This window comes from Chrysochloris asiatica, unplaced genomic scaffold (assembly GCF_000296735.1).
Source record: "Chrysochloris asiatica unplaced genomic scaffold, ChrAsi1.0 scaffold00117, whole genome shotgun sequence".
NCBI classification, from domain to species: domain Eukaryota; kingdom Metazoa; phylum Chordata; class Mammalia; order Afrosoricida; family Chrysochloridae; genus Chrysochloris; species Chrysochloris asiatica.
In genome coordinates this window covers 8016256-8039147 of record NW_006408635.1, presented here as the reverse complement: position 1 = coordinate 8039147, position 22892 = coordinate 8016256, and the positions used below count along the sequence as shown (strand labels likewise).

The window sequence follows — 22892 nt, the reverse complement described above, 5'->3', positions numbered from 1 at the left end:
TAGTCCTACAAGTAAAAGATCCAGTGTTTTACCATCTGGCTAAGTATCTTTTTCACATTTTCACTGGCCGGCTCTACAAAGGTATCTTAGATAGTATTTTGACATAATTATAACAAGAGTTGCTACCGCATGACTGGGATGGAAAAATAATTCCCCTTCTCATATTTCTAAATTCAGCATTTTATAGGAGGAGGGGAAAATCAGTGCCCCAGGGGTGGTTTTGTTAAACTGGAAAGACTTGGAAATCCTGTTTTCCAAAGTGTGTTCTGAAAAATCCTGGCCCTTTGGGATGTTCCCTGGGAAAGACTCCCGGCAGAACAATGTGGGAAACCTCTAGACCACAGTGGTGCCCTGGGATTTTACAATTTGCATTCCCGTAGCAAAGACACTCAGAGCCTTTCAGTTAGAAAAAGAAAGAAGGAAACAGAAACCTTACTAACTTAACCATTCCCTGCTTATTTGACCTCAAAGCGCTGCTCTGCTCTGCCTGCCCCAACACACACACATTTCACCTTTTTTTCTCTCCCTTTTGAAAGAAAGGTAATGTGATTTTCCAGCAAACTCCACAGACATTGAGTTGGGGTGGCGTCAAGAATCACTCAGGATGCTTTTTAAGCTGTAGAGTGGTGGAGCTGATTTTTTCTCAGATAAAAATAAGTTCCCCTTCTTTAGTTGACTTAAGGATGTGTGGGAGGACAAGACGACCAGGCCAGTCCTTACGTATCCTGTGTCTCTCCACCACCCAACTCAACGACAGCATTTAACAACGCTGACATCCCACTTAAGTCTGTGTTGGTGACCCCTAACCTGTGGAGGGACTCGTTTATGGGGAAGCAGATTTTTATTTTAAGCGGATAAATTGTTTAAAAAAAACAAAAAACCACATTAGGATGGAAGATCTTTACTTCTCTTACTTGAAATTAAATGCCAGTTGCCTTGAAGTTTGGTAAAACTGAACTGTTTTGTGTGAGATCAGACACACTTGCTCTTGTGGAAACAGGTGTGAACTCTGTTCATGAACAAGGTCTACTGGCCGGCTCTTAACAGTGTTATAAAGCTGATTATTTTTGTTCTGGTTATTTATTCATTGAATTACCTCACTCCACCCTCCCCACCCCCACCCACCTAAGAAGGAATGGGCCCATCACCTTTGTTCTGACAGGCACCCACCTCTTGGTCACCTGGACCACACCCTTCAGACCACAGATCTAGCTAGCATCTCAGATGATCCAAAGAAGGGACCTTGGACCTTCTGATCAGCCCTCTGCAGATAGGTGACTGAGGCCCAGTGGAAGGCGGTGCTTTGCATAAAGGCCCTCAGTAGTTACAGAGCCCGCTCTCGAAGCAGGCCTCCCTATTTGTCCCATAATTCCAGTCATTCCCTAAAGTGGCCAATCCACGTAGCACTTGAATGGCTGGAAAAAATAAATAATATAGATACTGGTCTGAGACCCAGAAAATTGTTTGTTTGTTTTTTTAAATGAAAATTTCTCTGGCTGAGTCTAAGAGGACGTCAGATTTGGGGACCGTTATGACAGGTATAGGACAATTATCAGACACACACAAATAATAGTTGTAAGCGGTTCAAGGTCATTGGGGGGGGTGTCTAATGTTCTCAGTCGACAGAGCCTGCCAAGGTGCACATGTTCCTAGAACCCGAAAGCCCATTGCCACTGAACGATGATGACTCACGGTAATCCCATGTGTTACAAAGTAGAACTGTTTTCATTTTCAGAAGCAAATCAGCAGACCTGAGCACAAGCCGCTTGTGACACCAGTTACTTGTCCTCGTTTATCTGTTGTTGTTGTTGCTGTTAAGTGCCCTAGAGTCGGTTCTGACTTTATTGACCCTGTATAGGGTTTCTGAGGAGCAGCTGGTGAGCTTGAACCAGCTCATTAACCCACAGTGCCACACCAGGTGCTTATAGATTGAACTCCAAAGGCATGTTATATGGCGGCTAGCTGAGTGGACTCTAGTCTCAGAAAACAGCAGTTCTTGTTCATCAATGGGTAGTATGCTAGATGTTGGGTCCTGTGATAGATGTAAGCTGGCCTGGCTGGTGTGGCGCTCACTATAGGATGGTGGTGGTGATGTGCTGTGGAGTTGATTCCGACTCATAGTGACCCTGCACAGGGGTTCGGAGGCTGTAAATCTTTATGGGAGCAGAAAGACTCATCTTTCTCCCACAGAACAGCTGGTAGTTTCGAACTGCTGACCTTGCGGTTTGCAGCCCGATTTATAAACGCTACGCTACCAGAGCTCCTTCACGTCACAGTCCTGTAGTGGATAGTTCATACCACATGGTTGGCAGTTCAAACTCCCCAGCCGCTCTCTGGGAAACCCTACACAGGAAACAACAGTGAGTCAGAAAATGACTCAATGGCCCTTAACAACAGCTCATAATCGGGGACCATGGTGACTCCATACAATAAGCACTGAACTGCTAGCCACAAGGTTAGTGGTTCAAACCCTCCAGCCGCTTCTTGGAAACCCTGTTATACAGGGTCACTGTGAGTTAGAATCAACTTGAATGCAGCGGTTGGGACTTAATTGCTAAAGTTGGGTCGTTTCGGCCCTGGGATGAATGAAGCAAAATATGTCTATAAATGGTCTTATCATCTGAATCTAAGTAGTCTTCTAGACAGTCTAGCTATTTAGCGTGCCATGGCCCTGCACCTGGCTGCTGTCCCCTTCTCCAGGGAACATTGGGAAGTGTGCTTGGGACTACCTGTATGGAGTAATTGGACTCGGAGATGTGAAACATTCTGCCGAGCTTGTGGTCGTCCTGCAGAATGAATATTTGTGCTGCCCAGTGAGACACCACAGAGCAATGGCTGCTCATGTGACACACACACCCATGAGCTTACAGCAGGCCAGCATCGAGCGTTGCCAGGGGATGTGCTGTGTTACATTTCATGAATGCTCCTAGCTCAACTTCTACATAGAGACTGGAGATGTATACCACATATGAACAGACACATGTATTGATTTTTAAAAAACTAGTTGATTTGATCATTTAGCGGCATCTCTTACAATAAGGAGCTCTACTAGCATAGTGGTTACGAATCATGCAGCTAACCGCAAGGTCAACAGTTTGAAACTACCAGCTGTTCCGCGGGAGAAAGATGAGGTTTTCTGCTCCCGTAAAGATTTGCAGCCTTGGAAACCCTGTGCAGGGTCACTATGAGTCGGAACCGACTCCACAGTACTTAACAACAACAACCTTACAATAAGAATGAATTACTCTCTGTTACTGGCCACTGCTTTCTATTATCACTGCTGTTAAGTCAGCAGGCCCCGTAGGGTTCCTAGGCTGTACGTCTTCAGACTGCCTCATCTTTCCAAAGCCGAGGTGGGTTTGAACTGCAGACTAGCAGTTAGCAGCCTAACCCATAGCCTCTACATCATCAGAGTTCCTTTGCTTCCTACAAACCAAAAAAAACCCAAACTCACTGCTATCGAGTTGCTTCCATCTATAGCGACCCTATTATAGGACAAGATAGGAGTGTTCCTGAGGGTTTCTGAGGCTGTCCATCTTTACGGGAGCAGACAGCTTCTTCTTTCTCCCGAGGTTAGAACCACCTACCTTGTGGTTAGCAGCCCAACATGTAACTCACCACACCACCAGGGGTCCTTATGTTGTTAAGTGCCAGCCAGCCAGTCAGTTCTGACCCATAGCAACCCTGTATAAGGTTTCTGATGAGCAACTGTGATGGGTTTGAACTGTCAGCCTTGTAGTTAGCAGTCCAGTGCATATTCCACAGTGCCACACTGGGACTCCAGCTAGGCCTAATTTCATGGATTACGGGACAACCTGATGGCATCATTCATGTTTCAGCTTGATCTTTGTCTGCGGCTGTGTACCTGTGTACCGTAGTACTGAATCATTTCCCATGTGTCGAACATATGTAAAGCATTTGTAGACAGACCTAACCAACTAAAACTTAACAAAATGATTTGTATTAGCTATGTAAACTTGGACCCAAATAATAATAAAAAGTTTAAAAAAAAGGCTAATGGTGGTACCCAGTTTTGAAGTAGTTCACGTCCTATATAATTATTAGGTTGTCATGTCCAACTTCAGAACAAGTGTTCATTTACTTGTTGGTGGCCTTTTTAAAGAGTTGAGTGAATTGAGTGAAGAACATGAACTGGATTCAGAACCTTATAGTTGTCTGTTGTAAATCCCTGTTAGGATCCCTGGTAGTGTAGTGAGTTATGCATTGTGCTGTTAACCACAAAGTCAGCAGTTTGAATCCACCAGTCACATCTTCGGAGAAAGATGAAGATTTCTGCTCCCGTAAAGATTTACTGCCTCGGAAGTGCACTATGAGTCAGAACCAACTTGAACACAGGAGCTGTAAATTCTTCGTCATCATTTTGCAAAATGGTTTCTGTGGGCCCTTCTTTTATGTCCATTATCATCCTTGGTACGAATCGAGCTGCGAACCTTAAGGTCAGCGGTTCGAAACTACCAGCCGCTCCACGGGAGAAAGATGAGGCTTTCTACTCCCGTAAAGATTTACACCCTCGGAAACCCTGTACAGGGTCGCTATGGGTCGGAACCGACTCGCACTTAACAACAACAACAACATCATCCTTGGAGAAAGAGGAGACTTTCTGCTCCCGTAAAGATTTGTTGTTGTTAAGTGCCATGATGTTGGTTCTGACAGCAACCCTGTACAGGGTTTTCAAGGAGCAGAGGGTCAAACCAGCCTTGAGGTTGAGTGCTTATGATAACACCTCACAGTCTCTGAAGACCTGTGTAGCTAGAGGCACTGTGAGTCAGAACCCACTCGATGGCGGTTTTAGGGTTTTTGCGTGGAGTCTGGTATTCTTATTTGTTGGTCCTAGTTGGTTGGGCCCCTCTGAGCCCCTTCCACTCCAGTCTTGCCGGAGTGTGCGATGTCATTGTTGGCCTGTGAGTATGTCATTTGGAGCTGCGCTTGTTACTGGAACATTTGACTTTGGGACTGGTTTCTCCATCTCTAATATGTGCCCTTGGAGCCAAGATGGAGATGAGAGCCTTGATTTATTTTAAGCTTCACGGCAGCCATTTTGTGGGTTTTGTTTTTTAAATAACTCTTTGCCAACAGGAAATGAAAGATGCTAGCATTCTTATATTTTAATAAGATGGAAGACGTCTTCAATGTCTTAGTCTTGTTTCTCAGTAAACTTTAGTTCTTTACATTGTGGTCTTGGGATTGGGGAAAACTTTCTTGACCTTCTGGAAAATTGTGTTCCCTTTCTTTGTATTTTATCAGTCAGAGAAGCTGTCAGACATACCAGAGGGCGTAACTGTTTAGGTCAGGTGGGGCGGTGAGGGGAAAATGTTTGATACAGACTAGTTTCTAGTTTGGTTCCTCAGGAGGAAACTAACATTGGTCGTGTGCTTAACATGAGGCCTGCCCCAGACCTCGGTCAGCTAGGTGTGAGCGAAGTCAGCCTGCGTCGGGAATACTTAGGAGACATGTCTGTCTAGTGTTTTACTTGAAAAATGGCCAGAGAAGCAAGCCTTAGAGCTGGCATTAAGCCTTACAGTTGCTTTGTGCCTGGTCGGCAGACTTCAGTGTTTTTCAGATGCAAATCAACCTGCGTTTTCTGAAATGACAAATTTGAAAATTACCTCAAGTTTGGATTTCTTTTCTGAAACAAAATCTCTACGTGGCAGCAGGAGAAGCATTTTTAAAGCCTTCCCATCGCCATCAAAAAGCTTTGGTGGTTATGAGTCAGGCTGCTAACCTCAAGGTCAGCAGTTCAAAACTACCAGCTGTTCTGTGGGAGAAAGATAAGGCTTTCTGGTCTTGTAAAGATTTACAGCCTTGGAAAGCCGATACAGAGTCACTATGAGTTGGAAGCAACTCCACGGCACACCATCATCACCACCAAGCAAATCCTGCTGTGCCTTTTTTCACATTATTTTCATCTCATGGTCTAGCTTTGTTGTTGATGTTGTTAAGTGCCATTGAGTTGGTTCTGACTCATAGCGACCCTGAAAATAGAGTTTTCAAGGAGTGACTGGTGGGTTTGAACTGCCGACCTTATGGTCAGCAGTCCAGTGATTCTGCAGCATCACACCAGGTCTCCTGGTTCTCACATGTTTGCATTGATAAAGTGTGCGCCCCATTTTGAGTATCTTGTTTTTGATTGTAGAAGCGATTTCCACTGCTTTCATAATGATCATTCTAAATTGCACCATAGCATTCTGTGTTCTCAATGTGTCATTTACTCATTCTCTCTTCATTCTTCAGATTGTTTCTAAGGTTGCTATAAACATTCTGGTTTCTAGATCCCTATCTCTTCTTCTCACTTGCTGGCTTAGTATGAATTCTCAGGAAGTGAAATAAACCAGGTTGAAGAGCATGGAAAGTCTGGCTTTCACGATGCAGTCTTGTTCTGAGTTGTTGAGGCCAGCCCTCCTTCCACTGCAGCCTCTCGAGCCCTGCCTGCCTCGCTAGATTGTTCAGATTAAACGACATGGATGGAGAGTGGAAAAAACACATTCACAGTTATCAATGTACTTTTGTGGGAAAACAGCTTAGACTTAAGTGAAATGTGCTTTATTAAAAGTAAAGAGTACCAAGCGTGTGTGTACATGAGAGAGAGAGAAAGTGTGTATTTTGTTACTCACAAGAGAAGGGAGCTTACTATTACTGTCCTGCCACCTGGCTTCTCAGGAGCTTGTCTGACTCATCTTGGCCTCTTTTCCAGATCAATGTCCGGGTCACCACCATGGATGCAGAGCTGGAGTTCGCCATCCAGCCAAACACCACTGGGAAGCAGCTTTTCGATCAGGTCAGTCGCTGGGAACTTCACTGAGATGGTTTGTTTGCTAACCAGATTTCCCTGATAGACCAACCCCATTACCACTGAGTGAATTACACCTCATAGCGACCCTGTAGGACCTGCTAGACTTGCCCCACCCCATAGGGGTTTCTAGTCTTTACAGAATCAGACGGCCACATCTCTCTCCCATAGAGCCATTGGTTGGTGGACTCAAACCACCAACGTTTTTGTTAACAGCCAAGTAGTTAACCACTGTACCACTAGGGACACATTCCCCCACCTCCAATGAGAAGGATTCAAAACGTTGCAAGCATGCCTGGGAGATGTGGGGGTAGCCCCTGCTTACAGCTGTGTCTTCTGACTGATGGTGATCTCATGTGTATCAGAGAAGAATGACTCCATAGCATTTTCAGCAGCCAGTTTGGGCCATTGAACCCCCAAACTTTCAGTTAGAGAAGTCAAGCTTGCTAACTATTTGCAGCATCCAGGGGCCCCCTAGTTAGTTCACCTGGCTGTGCACAGCAGCAGATGCGCATGTAGCTAAGGATCTTAGTGGAAACTGAGGGCAGAGTTCATGGTGTCAGCCACGTGATGGTTGCGGCTGCTCTGGGTTCGCATCTACCCTCAGGGTAAAACTCGCCTCAGCTGAGGGGGGAAGTCTTCGTGCTCAGTGGGAGATGGGTTTCTGGTTCTAGCTGATCAGATACTAGAACAGCTGTGAAAAGCAGAAATGTAGAGCAGGATGTAGGGCAACATTTTAAGATCAGAAGATTTTTCTTCAGTATGATTAATGTTACGTATTTTCATATGCATGAATATTTTTATTTCTAGTGGTTTATTACATATGCCCGTTCCCCTGCCCCCACTGCAAATCTTGTCTTAATTTTCAAATCTTTTCCCCATTTGAAGAATGACTAGAAACCACTCACTTGCTTTTATTTGCCTTTGTTGTCAGTGCTTTATGTCACAGGTCAGCACATTTTTTCCCCTATAAAGTCCAGAAAGTCAGTATTTTGGGTTCCCAGGCCACACAGCTGCTTGACTTGGCCGCTGTTGAGCAGAAGCTGCTGTAGACAATCTATGAGCAGATAGTCATGGCTGGGTGCCAGGCAAACTGTATTTGTGCACATTCTTAACATGATTGTCCCCTCAACTGTTTACCAACGTAGAACCCATTCTAACCCTTGAAAACAGTCAGAGGCTAGAGGTGACTCTGGCCTGCGGGCCCACCCCCATCTCTGTAAGCGTCTCTTCTCTACCAAACCTACTGCCCTCAAACCCATTACCACTTAAAGCCACCCCATAGGACAGCACAACTGCCCCACAGGGATTTACTGAGGAGTGACTGGTGGATTTGAACCATCAACTTTGGTTAGCAGCCCCATACTTGACCCACTGCATCACTGTGGTAGTGGTGTGCCGTGGAGTCAGTTCTGAGGCTGTAAATCTTTACGGGAGCAGAAAGCTTCATCTTTTTCCTGCGGAGCAGCTGGTAATTTCGAACTGTTGACCTTGAGGTTAGCAGCCCAATTCGTAAGCGCTACACTACCAGAGCTAGGGCTCGCCTTTTCTGTAGCTCAGACAAAACCAGAATAACGTGTGTAGCCAGGGCAGGTGTGGCAGTGAGAGGTGCTGCTCACGCCCTGAGCACGTCCTCAGCACGTGGGGTCGGTAGGTTCTGTGGTCGTACCTCTTTCTTCTGGTTTTGTACTTCTGCAGTGTTTCCTGTTCTTTCTTCACAGACTGCTTGAGCTGTTCAGCTCCACTAGACAAATCTCAAACATGCACTTTAGTTTTACCTTTTCATTGTGATTTTTTACAGAACCAATTGGGTCTCCATTCACCAATTCATAGATGGCAGTCTCGCACTTCCTCTCTCCGTTTATCATTTCCACTAGCCCTTCTCTCCTGTGCCTTCCTGCCTCCTGAGCTGTAACCCCCTGGCCTGGGCATGGTGTACATCACTGGTGAAAGGGTTTTCAAACATATTTAAAGGACTCCTTGAGGTCGAAATTGGGCCAAAGCCATTAAGCGTCCCAAAAGTAGTTTTACTTTTGATTGTATAAGAAGCATAGGTCCTTGGGCGTTGCAATCCCTGTCACAAAACAAAATGTATATGAATTGTTGGCTGGAAAAAAATTCTGTAAACTTTATCCAAATCACAATTAAGGAAAAAGGAACTGTAAACCCCCCACCCATTCCATGTTGCTCTACTTGATGAGCTGGGTGGGACAGGGAGATGGTGTTGGAGAGAGAGCAGCATGCCCGTGGGTTTTCAGCCCATCCTTCAGGGTCTTGGGCACCCCTCCACACCAGCAACAGCAAGCTCATCTGTGTTATCCAAGTCTCTCCTTCCTGGGCAACACAAAACACTGACATTCCTGCGTGCTTCTTGAAGCATGATGGTGAATGGCAGAGGGCTTTCCTAAGCATGGAGCCCCGTGAAGGCAGTGGTAGCTTTTCCAGGGAACAGTCCAGGGTGTTTAAAGCAAGCATACCAACACCTCTGGGCCAGGGAGGCTCTGCTCTGGGGCCAGGACCCAGAGGAGACAGACCAGCCATGAGCTGACAGCCTGGAAATGTGAGGACACCTGAGTGGTGCCTAGAAGGAAAGTTGGAGTTGAGTTTTAGCAAGTTTATAAGCTCTTCCCAGGTTTGCTCACACCGCCTGTCTCCTGGCAAGGCGCTCCCAGTTGAGACCCCCAGGAAATGGGCCAGCCCTCTGCAGCTGCCCCATCAGCCACCCCAAGAAGAAGTGCTGCTAGTTTGAACTGAGGTCAGGCCCTGGGGGGAGAAGGGGGTGTCTTACCCACTAAGGGTCAGAAACTTGCTGCTCTGGAGGAGTCTTTCCTGAGACCAGCTCCTGAGCGGAGCTACGAGCATGGAGATGGGAGCTCCGAACCTGGCGCTCGCTCTGCCCTTCCTGTGTCTGCAGGGCCCGTCTCTGAGTGAGTGGCGGGCCTCTGCAGGCCACAGGGATCTCTTCAGGCTCATTTTGAAAAAGGTGGAAAACGCTACGTTACGGTAACTGAAAACTAAACAAGGACAGTCATGGACGAGTGTTACTGGATCCATTTTCCACATTTCTCCATTTTCTATATTCTCTACACCTGTTGCTTGCAGAGATGCTATGAAGAGGCTTTTTTAAAGGAATTTGTAATACCAGGGCTTTATAAATACAAGGGGCCTTCAAAAGAGCATGTGGAAAAATGGAATAGATAATGGAATTTTTCCATGAACTTTTTCAAGTCCCTTGTATTTTTGTGGGAAGGTCTAAATATTGTAGCTTCTTGCAAGAAGGATCTTTTCTCTGTTCCTTGCTGGGGCTCGATGGCAGGGCCAGGAGTGGAGAAAGCCACCTAGAGGCTCGCCATGTACTCTGAGCTAGATACGGGTGTTCCAGGTGTCAGGAACTTGAACCTCGTCCTTCTCCGCCTGTGTTGGGCGCTGGGCTGCATACCTTCACCAGATTCCCTCAGTGTCTGGATTCCAAGGCACCGTTATCGATTGTTGTTGTTGTGAAGTGCCGTGGAGTCGATAGAGCGCCACATATTCCTAAATGCTGAAGGATGGTTTTTTCTATGTTAGCGTTTGTGTTGGTTTCAAGCCTGGCATTTTTCTAGTTTTAGATGGGGAATGGAGCTGCGGGCTAATCATGTACAAAAATGAACCCAGAACCCACTCACTATCAGTCATTGTGGCCAATTTAAACAACGACAAAAAAGCTAAACCCATAAATGTGTAGTCAACAAATCTTGAGAAGTTCTGAATGTAGGTTATTCCAGAGCTCTTTAACCTCCCACCAACCACCCTGGTAGAGCAGTACATTTCTGTCCCCACTCCCCAGAAGGCAAGGTGCTGCAGAATGAATTCACTAGAGCTAGAGCGAACACAGCTCCCAACCTCCTGTTAGTCACCAGTCCCAAGTTGTCCTTCTATCTAAACTTCAATGCCAAGACTCCACCACCAATCAGATTTAAGAATGGGAACTGTCCTGGACAAGGAGGTTCTGCCTGTTCCCGCCCCTCCTTCTCCCCTTCCCTGTTCCCTCTTGTCTCCCTTCAGTGATGAGACTTTGCACATCACTAATGAAAAACACTTCGTAGTCTTGAGGACATAAATGTTGGAACAGACCTTGAAGATTCCTTGACCCCAATACGTGTGTAATGGGTGAGGAAGGTGAGACTCGTTGACATTTTGAGTCTTGCCACGATCATGCAACTATTGTGAAGTGCCGTTGAGTCGTTTCCAACTCAGTGACCCTGTATAGGGTTTCTGAGGGGCGGCTGGTGGGTTTGAGCTGCTAACCCTAGTGGTTAGCAGTTCAGTGCTTATTACACAGCATCACACAGTGCCATACAGCTGGCTCTTTGAACTCTAGTTACAGTGGTCTTTTGGGGCGATGCATCTGTTTATCCAGGGTGCAGGGTGTGAAGAGAGATGCCTCCTACCTCCTGTGACTGGGCGTCGCCCTTTGCAATGCGGCTGTGATTAATGAGGCCTCTTCCGGGGCTCTCCTCCTGTCTACCCTCAACCAGGCTGAGAATGTTTTCTTGTGACTCCCAAGCCCCACCCCAACTTGGAATCCTGGCACACTGACGATCTATCGAAGGGCATCTAGTGACTGGGTCCAGTCTAGTGCACTGATTTGACAGATGGGGTCAGATGGCCAGGACAGAGCCGGGATGGCAGCACAGACAGATATTACAGGTCTCACAGGAGCAAGCTTGGCCCATTCCCAGAGACCCTGGCAGGGGAAGGAGCGAGTCCGTGTACTTACGGTTCCCAGCTCAGAAAGGGTTTGCCAGCAGCTGCTTGAGATGAGCAGGGTAGCCGCCTTGCCTGCTTTTCTCCTTTGCAGGTTTTTGCAGTGTAAGCCATCACGGGGCAGAGACACGGGAGTAGTCCTACACCTGTTCAGGTTCTTCTTCCATTGGGTGAAGCCAAGGAAATGGAAACGCGCAGTTAGGAGCATTTTTCTAAGAACGCCAGAGTATCCCTCTGAGGGAAGACTTCCGGGCTGGTTTTTGCTATTCGGTGCCTTTGAGTTGATTCCAACTCATAGGGTTTCCGAGGAGCGGCTAGTGAATTTATTTGAACCACCAACCTTGCAGCGCAGTGCATTATCCCACAGCACCATACTAGAACCAACTAAGGAAAAGTTGTCCACTTCTAAAGTGTCATTTTAGAGAGGCAGTAGGGAAGAAGTGGGACCAGAAAAGGGACCCTGAGGAGGTTTACAATCGAGGAGTACTACACTAGGATCGGTGCAGTAAGGCCCTGAGGTTGGGCAGGGCAGCCAGCTCCAGCTATAGAGGGTAGACCACAGAATGTTCCAGTGATTCCAACGAAGAGAACTGACCGCATCATGGTGCAGTGAGGAGACAGTCTGGGCTGTGGTCTGGCAGGAAAGGAAGAAGGACGCCCAGTGGGCAGGAAGAGGGGGACTGGAAGAGCAAGTGAAAGCTGCAGCTGGCTGACGTGGAGGCTCCATGGGAGAAGTAGGCAGCCCAAGTACTTGAGGACGTTCTGTAGAGGCTAGGAAGGGCCCCAAGAGGGGACAGCAAGGCCGCTTTGTGGGGAAGAAGAAGAAAGCAGAACAGGATTGAAACCCGGCCTTTGAATTCCACTTTCTCTGTTTCCAAAACCCTGTCCATCCCCACTCACAGCCGCTCTCTAGGACAGAGCAGACCTGCCCTCTAGGGGGCGTTCTAAGATTGTCATCTTTATGGAAGGAGACTGCCTCTTCTCCTGTGGAGCAGCTGGTGGGTTCGAACCACTGACCAGTTAGTAGCCCAGTGCTTAACTTCTGTGTCACCAGTGTTCCTTTCTCTACATTTGTTGTTAAATGCTGTTGATTCTGACCCATAACAACCCTGTATCAGATTTCCAACGAGTGACTGGTGAGCTTGAACCCCCGTCGTCTGTGAGATTCCATTGACTTTGCAGTCCGGTGCATTAACCCGCAGCGCCACACAGGACTCCTCTACATTTAGCTACTGTACAAGTATAACACGGCTTCACTATAGAGTTTGGAGTTAAACTCTGTAAAAAGCCAGCTTTTCTTTCATAACTGAGTGGAGGAGCGTAGCTTTAGTGGTTTTATTTTATTTTATTTTTTCTTTCTCCCTCTTGGTGTGTGTGGGAGGGGGGGATGAACAGGTCTGGCTTTGGCATTTTTGGCATTTAGTAAACATTTGCCTAGGGCTTTAGCAGGCCTCCCCACCCTACCCTGGGGGATGAGGAAGTGCTCCCCCCAGGAGCTCCTTTGGAATTTCAGATTTTACTTCCTACAGCAGGCCTGAAGGTCATTTCTAGAACATTCTCTCCTTTTTCTTACACTTTAAGAAACCAAGCACTTGGAGCTTTAGCATTCAGCGTAGTAGTTACGAATGGGGCTGCTGCAAGCCTCAAGGTTAGCAGTTCAAAACTACCAGCCATTCTGCGGGAGAAAGAAAGATAAGGCTTTCTGCTTTTCTGCTCCCATAAAGATTTACAGCCTTGGAAAACCCTGTACAGGGTCGCTATGAGTCAGAACCGACTCCACTGCACATGACCACCATCACCATCATGGCATGTAAAGTTAAGCACCAAAGCCCTGGTCCTCAGTTTTGTTTGGTTGAGTGCCCCTAGTGGGCCCTTGCAGCACTAGTGTTCCAACCCCAGTACTGTCCCGAGAGCACAGGCGGACGCTTTCTCCACCATGGACCAGCAGAGACTCTAGAACATTGGATGCCTGAAACCTAGAGCTGCTAGGAGCCAGAGCTGCCATTTCACCCTTTCCTGTATCCAAATTTCAGACACCAGTCTCCTCCCTTTGGACTCTGGTGTGGCACTGTAGGATCAGCACTGCACTGAGAACCACAAGGTCAGCAGTTCAAACTCCCCAGCTGCTCCTAGGAAACCCTATATTAGGTCGCTATGAATCAGAATCGACAACAAGAATCTCCCCTTGGCAAAAGTGAAGCCCAGAACTCCACTCCCCGACCCCTCCCATTGCCAGTCTTCCCACCCAGGAAGCTTGCCACCAACCACTTCCTGCCTCCCCTGGGCCCTTCTCCTCCTGTGCACGATAACTCAGATTCCCTGCTGACTGGCTGAAGAGCAGGGTCACAAGGCTCGTTTACTTTGCCTTGGTCGACCCCCTTTTCAAGGTGTGCACACCTGAGGTGACATTTCTCTGGACGCTCACTTCCCTGTGTGCTGGGAAGAGCAGCAGTGATTTTATACAGACAACCCTGAACCCACTGAAATTCATATAAAAGTCAATCATTCACAACTTTGGCCTAATGGTCATTGTTGGTAATAAGTTACTTGAGACAGCATTCCACTAAGTTCTGGGACAACTGGACCATGTGGACCGTGCTATGTGCGGACAGCCATGGGGGGTTGTGCACGTCCAAGGGACTCACTCATGATCTTTATGGCTTCTCTCTCTCTCCCTCCCTTCGTCTCAGGTGGTTAAGACTATTGGCCTACGGGAAGTGTGGTACTTTGGTCTCCAGTATGTGGATAATAAAGGATTTCCTACTTGGTTGAAACTTGATAAAAAGGTAAGTCAGTGTTAACTATTGACAGGCTGTTAGCTGGGCGTTGGTCCACCGTTAACATTGAAACTCAAGCGCCTTCACTCGCTTTTGCTTTTCGTTCCTTTTTATTTGTGTAAAAGTAGGAACTAAAAGTGCTGTGGTTTCCAGTAAGTGGGGGGATTGGTGGAGAATGAGCCCCTGGCATGCACTGCTTACTCGTGTACAGGTTTGCTGAACTTCTCATTGGTTTTAGTTGTTTTTTTTCCTTCTCCATTCAGTGAGATTGTTAATCTTCTAAACCACAAATCATCCACTCTTCTGTAGGAGCCCGTCACTGCTCTGTTTGAACCTGTGGCAGATTATCTTCCAGTTCTAAAGATTGGATCCTGCCAAATAGCAATCCCAATGAAAAGCAAGAGAGTAAATGTATTTCATGAAAGAGAAATCCCTTTTAGTCACCCCATGTTACTGGAACAAGCCAGCAGAGCAGTTTAGGATGTGGGAATGAGGGGTTTCTCGAAGTAGTTTCTGTGGCCATGTGAACAGATTCCAGATCCCAGGGTGTTAGCTGAGGTTGGTTCTGAATTCGGATTTCTCTGGAATTGATGGCATGGACCCTAGAAACAGGAGTGGGGGGCACCTAGTGGCTGTAGCTGGACCGACTCACTCCTTGTGTGCATACTGGAAAGGCTGCTCGGGGGGGGGGTAAACAGAACCCTGTCCAGTTGGCAGTCAGGACGTGTCGCTAGGTCTGAACGCCAGTCTGGTGCCTGTGTGTGGTCCAGGTGTCTGCCCAGGAGCTCAGGAAGGAGAACCCCCTGCAATTCAAGTTCCGTGCCAAGTTCTACCCGGAGGACGTGTCCGAGGAGCTCATCCAAGACATCACGCAGAAGCTTTTCTTTCTCCAAGTGAAGGACGGGATTCTGAGCGACGAGATTTACTGTCCCCCGGAGACGGCAGTGCTCCTGGGCTCCTACGCCGTGCAGGCCAAGTTCGGAGACTACAACAAAGAGATGCACAAGTCTGGGTACCTCAACTCCGAGCGCTTGATCCCCCAAAGGTGAGCAGAGGTGTCCAGTGCTCTGGCCCAGCACCCCTGTTCCCTGGGGCCGCTGGTGATGGTGCTGAACATTCTAGTAACACTACCTGGGAGGCCTTTGCTCCTGGACAATGTGAGTGACGTCACAACATCAAGCTGCTTGTGTTCTGGCTGTAGTTCTTCCTGGGGTGGAGACTGCCCCCACCCCCGCCACCTGCGTCCCCACCCCAACCTGCTTCTATTCACGAACCTCCCTTTTTGGGAGGAGGAGGAAACCTGCTTGCCTTTGAATCAACTCTGACTCATGGCAACTCCATCCATGTCTGTTAGGTTTTCAGGGCTGATTTTTGGGGGGATGTTAAGCACCTAGCCTTTGTTCCACAGCACCTCTCGGCAGCATTAAGCGCTCCCCATCCCCCCACCCCCCGACTTCTGGTTAGCAGGCGAACACGTTAACCATTTGTACCACCTCTTTTGGGAGCAGAGGCCCCTCAAGTGAAATACCTTTGTTCTTATCTTCTCAAACAGGACTGGGGTTTGGCCTTGTTAAATTCTAACCCTTCCTGGTTAGGTAGGAAAATAGCAGGGGTGCTTCCCATTACAGGCGGGGCCACAGCACTGGACGATAGGAGGGTTCCCTCTGAGCCAGGAACCTGTGTGTGGGTGACATGGGGGTGCCCTCCCTGATGACATGTGCTCTGCTTCTGCTCCCAGAGTGATGGACCAGCACAAGCTCACACGGGACCAGTGGGAGGACCGCATCCAGGTGTGGCATGCTGAGCACCGAGGGATGCTCAGGTGAGCATCGAGGACTGCATCTTCCTGTCATGTGACTCCACTCACTGTGAGGGAAGCTGCGTTGGTCGGTGTTGGGAGCAAATTCTTAGTGTCTAAAGTCAGGTGCTCGTGCTTGGGGTGAGAAGCGACTTAATTTAAGCCTGCAGGTTCCAAGAGCTTTCGCCCTTCCTTGTTTTAGGGGAGAGAAGGTCTGTGTGTTTACTTTTAGTCACAGAAGTGACCAGATTGTCTTTTCTCTGTCAGACGCTGGTCTGCTCTTTGTAAGGTAGTCACCTTCAGAAGTACGCATAAACAAGCTGTCCTTGATGAGAAATGCTGATACAAAAGAAACAGACACAGGCGTGATGTGGGGGAGTATACAACAACATAGCAAGGGAAACCTCAGACTTCCTAGTGCTGGGCGGTGGTGTTCAGAGCCCCTTGTCGCAATTTCTCAAGCGTTTTGCCCTTTAGAGTTTCCTGTCTGACCCAGGCACCCTTTGTGAAGGGGAATTAGCACAGAGTGCAAGATGATGGTGACAGGTCTAGGGGCTGGTGGGAGCCCCTGAAAGCGTTCATAGGCCTGAGAAATACCGTACCTCATGCTGATACTTACCAGCCAAATATTCTGTATCCAGAGAAACTGGTGTGGGCCAGTCAGCACTTTGCTTTTGTCGCAATCTCTGCACACAGTGTTCAGTGGTTAGATTCTTTACCACACAGGTAAACAGCGCATATTTCCATTCTGGTTGTTCCGTTTTCGTCTAGTTTCCCTGCACCCACCTCCCATATTGTCATGTTTTAAAGTGCCATTTGTTTTCAGTTTAGACTGTTGCTGGAAGATTTCTTGTTCATCACTAATGATCACTCCCATTCATCTCTCCCCAACTAGAGACAGTGCCATGTTGGAATACCTGAAGATCGCTCAGGACCTGGAGATGTATGGAATCAACTATTTTGAGATCAAAAACAAAAAAGGAACAGACCTTTGGCTTGGAGTTGATGCCCTGGGGCTGAACATTTATGAGAAAGACGATAAGTGAGTTGAAACTTGATAATTCAATCTTGTTGGTCAGGTAGAGGCCGGGGAAACTGGCGTACCTGCACGTAGGTTACTTTTTCAGTCTTCGTTGAGCAATTTATTGGCCCAAGATGTGATTATGACGGGCCCCAGACAGGGTCCAGTAATTCCTGTAGCCTCATGGGAAATGACACCTGAGGGCCAGCCGGGGGAATGTGTCAGGGCCCTCGCAGGGTCTGAAGCAGATGTCAGAAAGTTTGTAAGGGTTTCAGCTGGGGAAGCACACAGCTTCCTCAGCCCACTCTCCTTCCGCCTTCCGTAAGGCCCTGGTCCCTGTGCCTGCTGGCCCACAGGTCCCACCCAGACCCCTCCCTTGGGGCCTGAAACTTGTGCTAATTCAACCAAGGAAATGCATAGGTTGTCGGAGACGTGGTTGTCTTGGTGTACACACAGCTTACCTGGATTTTCTGAGCTTTCAGAAGGGATCTCAGTGGTCCACGTTGGTGGTCTTCAGAATGTGGAGCACAGAAGCACTGAGGCAGGCTGGGTGGGGGCCCTCTACACCCAACTTGTCCTCCACTGCCCACCTACCGCTTAGCTAGTTATAGGCATTTACGCGTCTTTTTCCTGCTGAGGAGCCTAGAGAGCCAGTTGTCATGAGTCTGCCAGAGCTTTGGCTTTTTTTATTCCAGTGGCTTATTTATTTTGTTTTTTTCTTTTTGTCAGTAGAACACCGGGCTTTCTTCTGAAGTAACTCTGAGTAGGCTGATGAGATCCCCTACTTTTCAGTCAGCTGCCAAGCACATAACCATTTGCACCTCCCAGGGACCCCCAAAGAGCTCAATACACACACAGGTTACCCCAATTCAGGGAAGGCAGTGAAGAATTTTCCTTGAGGAGGGCTGGGGAGGTCCATGCTTTTTCTGAGAGGAAAACCTCGATTTTAAAGACTTCCAATCAGAACCGATTGAATTTATTTAAAAGGCAGCTGTGGAAGGAAGCTCCCAGCATCTGTTGGTGAAGAAGCCAGGAGCCACTCCACTGGGGAAGCAGGGCCTGGGTCCAGCCTCTGAGGACAGCACACGAGCCCGGGCAGGCCCCCTTCCCCAGGCCCAGCCTGTGGTTCCCCCACACTTCCTGTCTGCCACACCCTCCTCACCCCACCTCATCTCATGTTACTGCACACAGCTTCCCACACCCCAGACTCTTAGGCGCCCCCTTTCTGGAAGCAGAGGAATGGAACTGCTTTCCACAAGTGCTCATGAAGGATCTATTGCTTGTCCCAGCCAAGTATCCTCTTGCCAAGCCCAAAGCACCGTTTGTCAGGGTTTTTGGGTTTAATGGACCCACAGTGAACAGATGCTGAAGGTCTTCAATGGGTCTCGTTGGAGGAGTGGCTGAGGTGATGGCCAAGTTCCTCTTTCCCAGACATTGCTGCCGCTCTTATTTCAACCCTTAGCACCCCCATGTGTTCCAGACTGGAACTGCCCTCTAGGCTTTCAAGGCAGTGACCTTTCACAAATGCCCAGGCCAATCTGCTGAAGGAGCTCTTGACTTTGAACTCTCAGCCTTTCAGTCAGTAGTTAGTTGAGCATTTCACTGTTTAGCCACCCAGGCATGTGACCTAGTGATGTGGTCCTTCTTCCAAGGATCAAGGCTGGGAAATACTAAGAACTCTCAACTCAGATTCTAGTTCTCTCGTCAAAGCCAAGCAGAGAACGGCAGCCTGTTAGCACAGGAGTGCACATGGTGTAGAACGCGCCACATCCCCACGCAGGACCATCTGTGGGAACCCGCCCCATCTCTGCACCAGATTCTTGAATGACCGTGTAACATGGCCAAGGTGAGGCCCTCCTAAACAGGTTTTTCAAGCTGCAAGCCTCAGCCATAGACGGGAACCTGCTGACGTCAGCTCGCCACTGTCTCCAGCCCACAGAAACGTTCACTCTTTCCAAGTAAAGCTGCAGCTCTCGCCCCGTTCACTCTGTCTCCACCCCTGTTCTCCTCTCCTCGTGTAGCCATGGAACAGGTACTTTTCCAATAGGTTTGCTCCCAAAAGAAAATGCTGGGAAGCTGAGCACGCTGCCCTCCCTGCCTTCGCTCCTTTTCGCTGAAGGCACCCTTTCCAGTTAAGCCACAGTGGACCCTGTGTTTCTTGGAGGTCTCTGTGTGTGGTGGCATCCGTCTTCCCTGAGTCTAGGCAGTTCCCAGTGCAGGGACCGGACCCTGGGTCCAAAAGACATACTCTGTTTCTGGCTCAGGCAATGAACAGTTTTTTCCTTCTGAGCAAATGTTGCAATTTGTTTTCCAGCACAGCCAGGAAATGAGAACTTGAGTGTGGCAAATACTGTGCTGAATGTTGGGTTGTCAGAGTGGAGAGAGATTGCTGATTCACTGCTCCTTTAAGAAACTGCATCGAGTGAGTGTGTGCGCTGATATAGGGAACCAGGCCAAGAAATATTCCTTGGTTTTGCTGAGTGCCTGTCCCCTTCTTGGTGCTCGAGTCATCTGACTGAGAAATGCCTCGCTGGTCCCTATTTCATTGGACGGAGAGACAGGCAGGTACCCTCCCAGGTGGGCGTTTGGAGCCCAATACTGCCCCCACATTCTGTGTCCTGTGCACTTGTCTTCAGCTGCTTCACTCCTTTATAGAACTGTTTCCAAAGTAAGAGTTTGTGGAGCTGCCCTGGGTTGGAGCTGCCCTGGGTTCCCACAGGCTGTTTCATGAACCTTTTCAGGGAAGAGATGCTGTGAGGACCAGAGGGGAGTGGAAACAAGAGCTTGAGCTCCTTTGGGGAGACACTTTTGACACTCTGTAAATGTCCTGTTTCTTCCTTTTTTAACTCATCTATTCTACCATTCATTGAGAGAAGTCTTGCTTAATTAACAATTACTGCGATTTTTTTTTTTTCCTCATCAGCCCTTCGTTTGAAATACTTGGTCATATTACTATAGACTCACAAATTTATGTTATTCTATGGCTTTAATCTATTATTGTTTGAGGCTGGCCCTCAGCAGCCTTTCCAGGTGGCCACTGACCCCTCAGCAAGACTTCTATGTTCCCTGAGCACTCCTCCCCCAACTTTCTAGCACCCAAGATGTTCTGGCACCATCTGGCACTTTCTCCTGCAGTCCCAGACTCCACCATTCCTCCAGAGAGCTCTGGTTCTGCAGAATTTGTTCCATGTGTGGCTAAGCAAGGCCAGCCAGAATGTCTTCCCTGTGACTCCTGTTCACGTCTTACATGTGAACTGTTCACTGAAAAGACAAGAGAGGGATTGTTTGTAGCCCTTGGCATTCCGACAGAGGTCAAGCACGAAGGAAACCATTGAACTCAGCAGTGAGTCATGATGGCGGGGCTTGGTCCTCATTGCTGCTGCTGTCATGGGTCAATGGCTCTGAATTATTTTATGAGGCTTCAGAGTCTAGAAATGACACACGCTTAGGGCAGCCCAGATAGCAGAGGGCCTGGGAGGTCATGGTCACAGGCGCCCAGCCCAGGAGAGAAAGGTACCTGTCCTGCTTAGTGGTCTAGGATTTCTAGCATCCAAGACAATTTCTGCAAGACCTGGATAAAGAAAGGAGTCAGAGATTGATACTTGGCTCCTCGCACCCTTGGAGTTTTAGGGGATGGGAATCTGGCCCCTGGGCTGCCTGGGTGTCCTAGTTCTCTAGAGGTGCTACAACACAAATACCATCAGCGAATGGCTCTTCTTTCGCAGAAAAGGAGGCTAGGAGCTCACAGCACCAGCTCTCGGGGAAGGCTCACAGTTTAGGAGGGAAGGTCGTTACCCCTTTCAGCATCTGTGGGCCCTGTGTTCCTTGGAGATCTCATCTCTGTGTGTCTTGGCATCAGTCTTTGCTGGGTCTAGGTGATTCCCAGTGCAGGGACCCTGGGTCCAAAAGATGTGCTCTGCTTCCAGCTCTTTCTTGGTGGTGATAGTAGGTTCCTCTGATCTCTGCTCACTTGTTTCATCTCCTTTATATCTCAAAAGAGATTGACACAAGACACAGCCCAGTCCTCTAGATGGAATCATGCCTCATCAACATAATTGTAACTAATCTTGCCTCAGTAACACTATTAAGTGCTGTCGAGTGGATTTGGACTCATAGCAACTCTGTAGAGGGTTTCCGAGGAGTGGCTGGTAGATTTGCACCGCCGACCTTGTCCAGTGTTTTCCCAACAGTGCCACACCAGTAACATCATAGAGGTTAGCATTTATGGTGGTGTTGTCTAGTGCCGTCACTGGGTAATTCTGTCGGATCACATAAGGGAGAATAAGTGTACAATCATGGTGCATCCACATTGGGCACATTTGGGGGAGGGGGTTATAATTCTGTCCATACCACAGCGTCAGTGGGAACCAGAAGCAGGGACTTGATCCTGGACCCTGTGTTGTCACCAGAACGCTGCTCTTGTGTCCAGAGGAGAGCATCCCAGAATGACAGGCACATCTGTGTGATTGGTCACTGTGTAGTTGGCCGTGCAAGGACGTATGGTGAAGTCATTGGCAGGACCAGCAGACATCCTGGGCCCTTTTCTAAATCCATAAACAAGATTCCATCACCCAGAAAGTCTTGTAACTGTGTGTGTGTAACAGCAGATTGGGTGTCCTCCTAACAGATGTGACACCTCAGTGACAGACAGACAGTCCATTTAAACAACGGGCAGAGGACATGAGCAGACACTTCCGGTGGGCAGCAAGCTCATAAAGAAGTGCTCGTAGTCAGTCATTAACCATTGTTAAGTGCCATTGAGTTGGTTCTGCCTCATAGCGACCCAGTATTGGATTTCCTAGGAGCAGCTGGTAAGTTTGAATCACTGATCTTGCAGTCCGGTGCTTATCCTACAGTGAGGACTCCCACTGTTTGTTGTTTAAGTGCTGTCGAGTCGGTTCTGACCCATAGTGACCATGCATAGGGTTTCCCAGAAGCAGCTGATGAGCTTGAACTGCTGACCAGGATGCCAGGATTTCCATTAGAAAGATGTAAATCAAAACAGAACTGAGCGATCATCTTATCTCAGTATTAACAACGAAGTTCAATTAGACAGAAAACAGTAAATGCTTATGTGAGGGTATGGAGAAACAGGAACTCTTAATACATTTGTTGCTAATGGGATTATAAAATGGTGCAAACACACTGGAAAATGGTATAACACTTCCATAAACACTTGGAAATACCATTGGATCCTGTAATCCGTATCCTAGAGCAGTAAGCCAGGACACCCAAATTCACTGCAGTGTTATAGTCACACAGCAGAGAGATGGAAACAACCTAAGTGTCCCTCTAAGTGGAGAGGACACACTATGGTACATAACACGGCGGCTGACTACAACATTACAAAATAACAGCTCAGCATGGATGTATCTGGAGAGCATTCTGCCAAGTGGAATAAGTCAGTCACAACAGAACAAATAGTGTGTGAGTCCACAGTGATGACGAGTTAAGGAAGGGCTCCTTAAGGAAGGGCTCCGCACAGGAAAAAACTAAAGATAGTTGCCAGGGGTGGGAGAGAAATCACTATCGAGTTAACAACCCCGTGTTAATTTGGGTGCAGGACAAAGCAGCCTACAATACAATACAGGGGTTATCGGCACAGTAAGCAAGTGAAGCCACAGTCTGGCCACTCACTCAGCCTGCAAACTGCTGCAGCTGGAGGGGCCCACTCGACCTCAGTAAGCACCCTCACTGTCCTACCTGGCTCCCAGGTCTGTCAGGTGTGAGGGGCCCACTCAA

The 22892-nt window shown here is 48.1% G+C and overlaps 1 protein-coding gene across 1 annotated transcript in view; it reads left to right on the top strand.

Moving 5' to 3' along the window:
- The first annotated feature begins 6718 nt into the window (after positions 1–6718).
- EZR (ezrin) overlaps positions 6719–22892 on the top strand; it is a 25799-nt gene continuing 9625 nt past the window's right edge. The window contains exons 1-5 of the mRNA XM_006868459.1: positions 6719–6796; positions 14245–14340; positions 15102–15376; positions 16070–16153; positions 17025–17171. Coding sequence (XP_006868521.1) covers positions 6734–6796; positions 14245–14340; positions 15102–15376; positions 16070–16153; positions 17025–17171 — 665 coding nt within the window. The 5' untranslated portion in view covers positions 6719–6733. The remainder of the gene's footprint in view (positions 6797–14244; positions 14341–15101; positions 15377–16069; positions 16154–17024; positions 17172–22892) is intronic.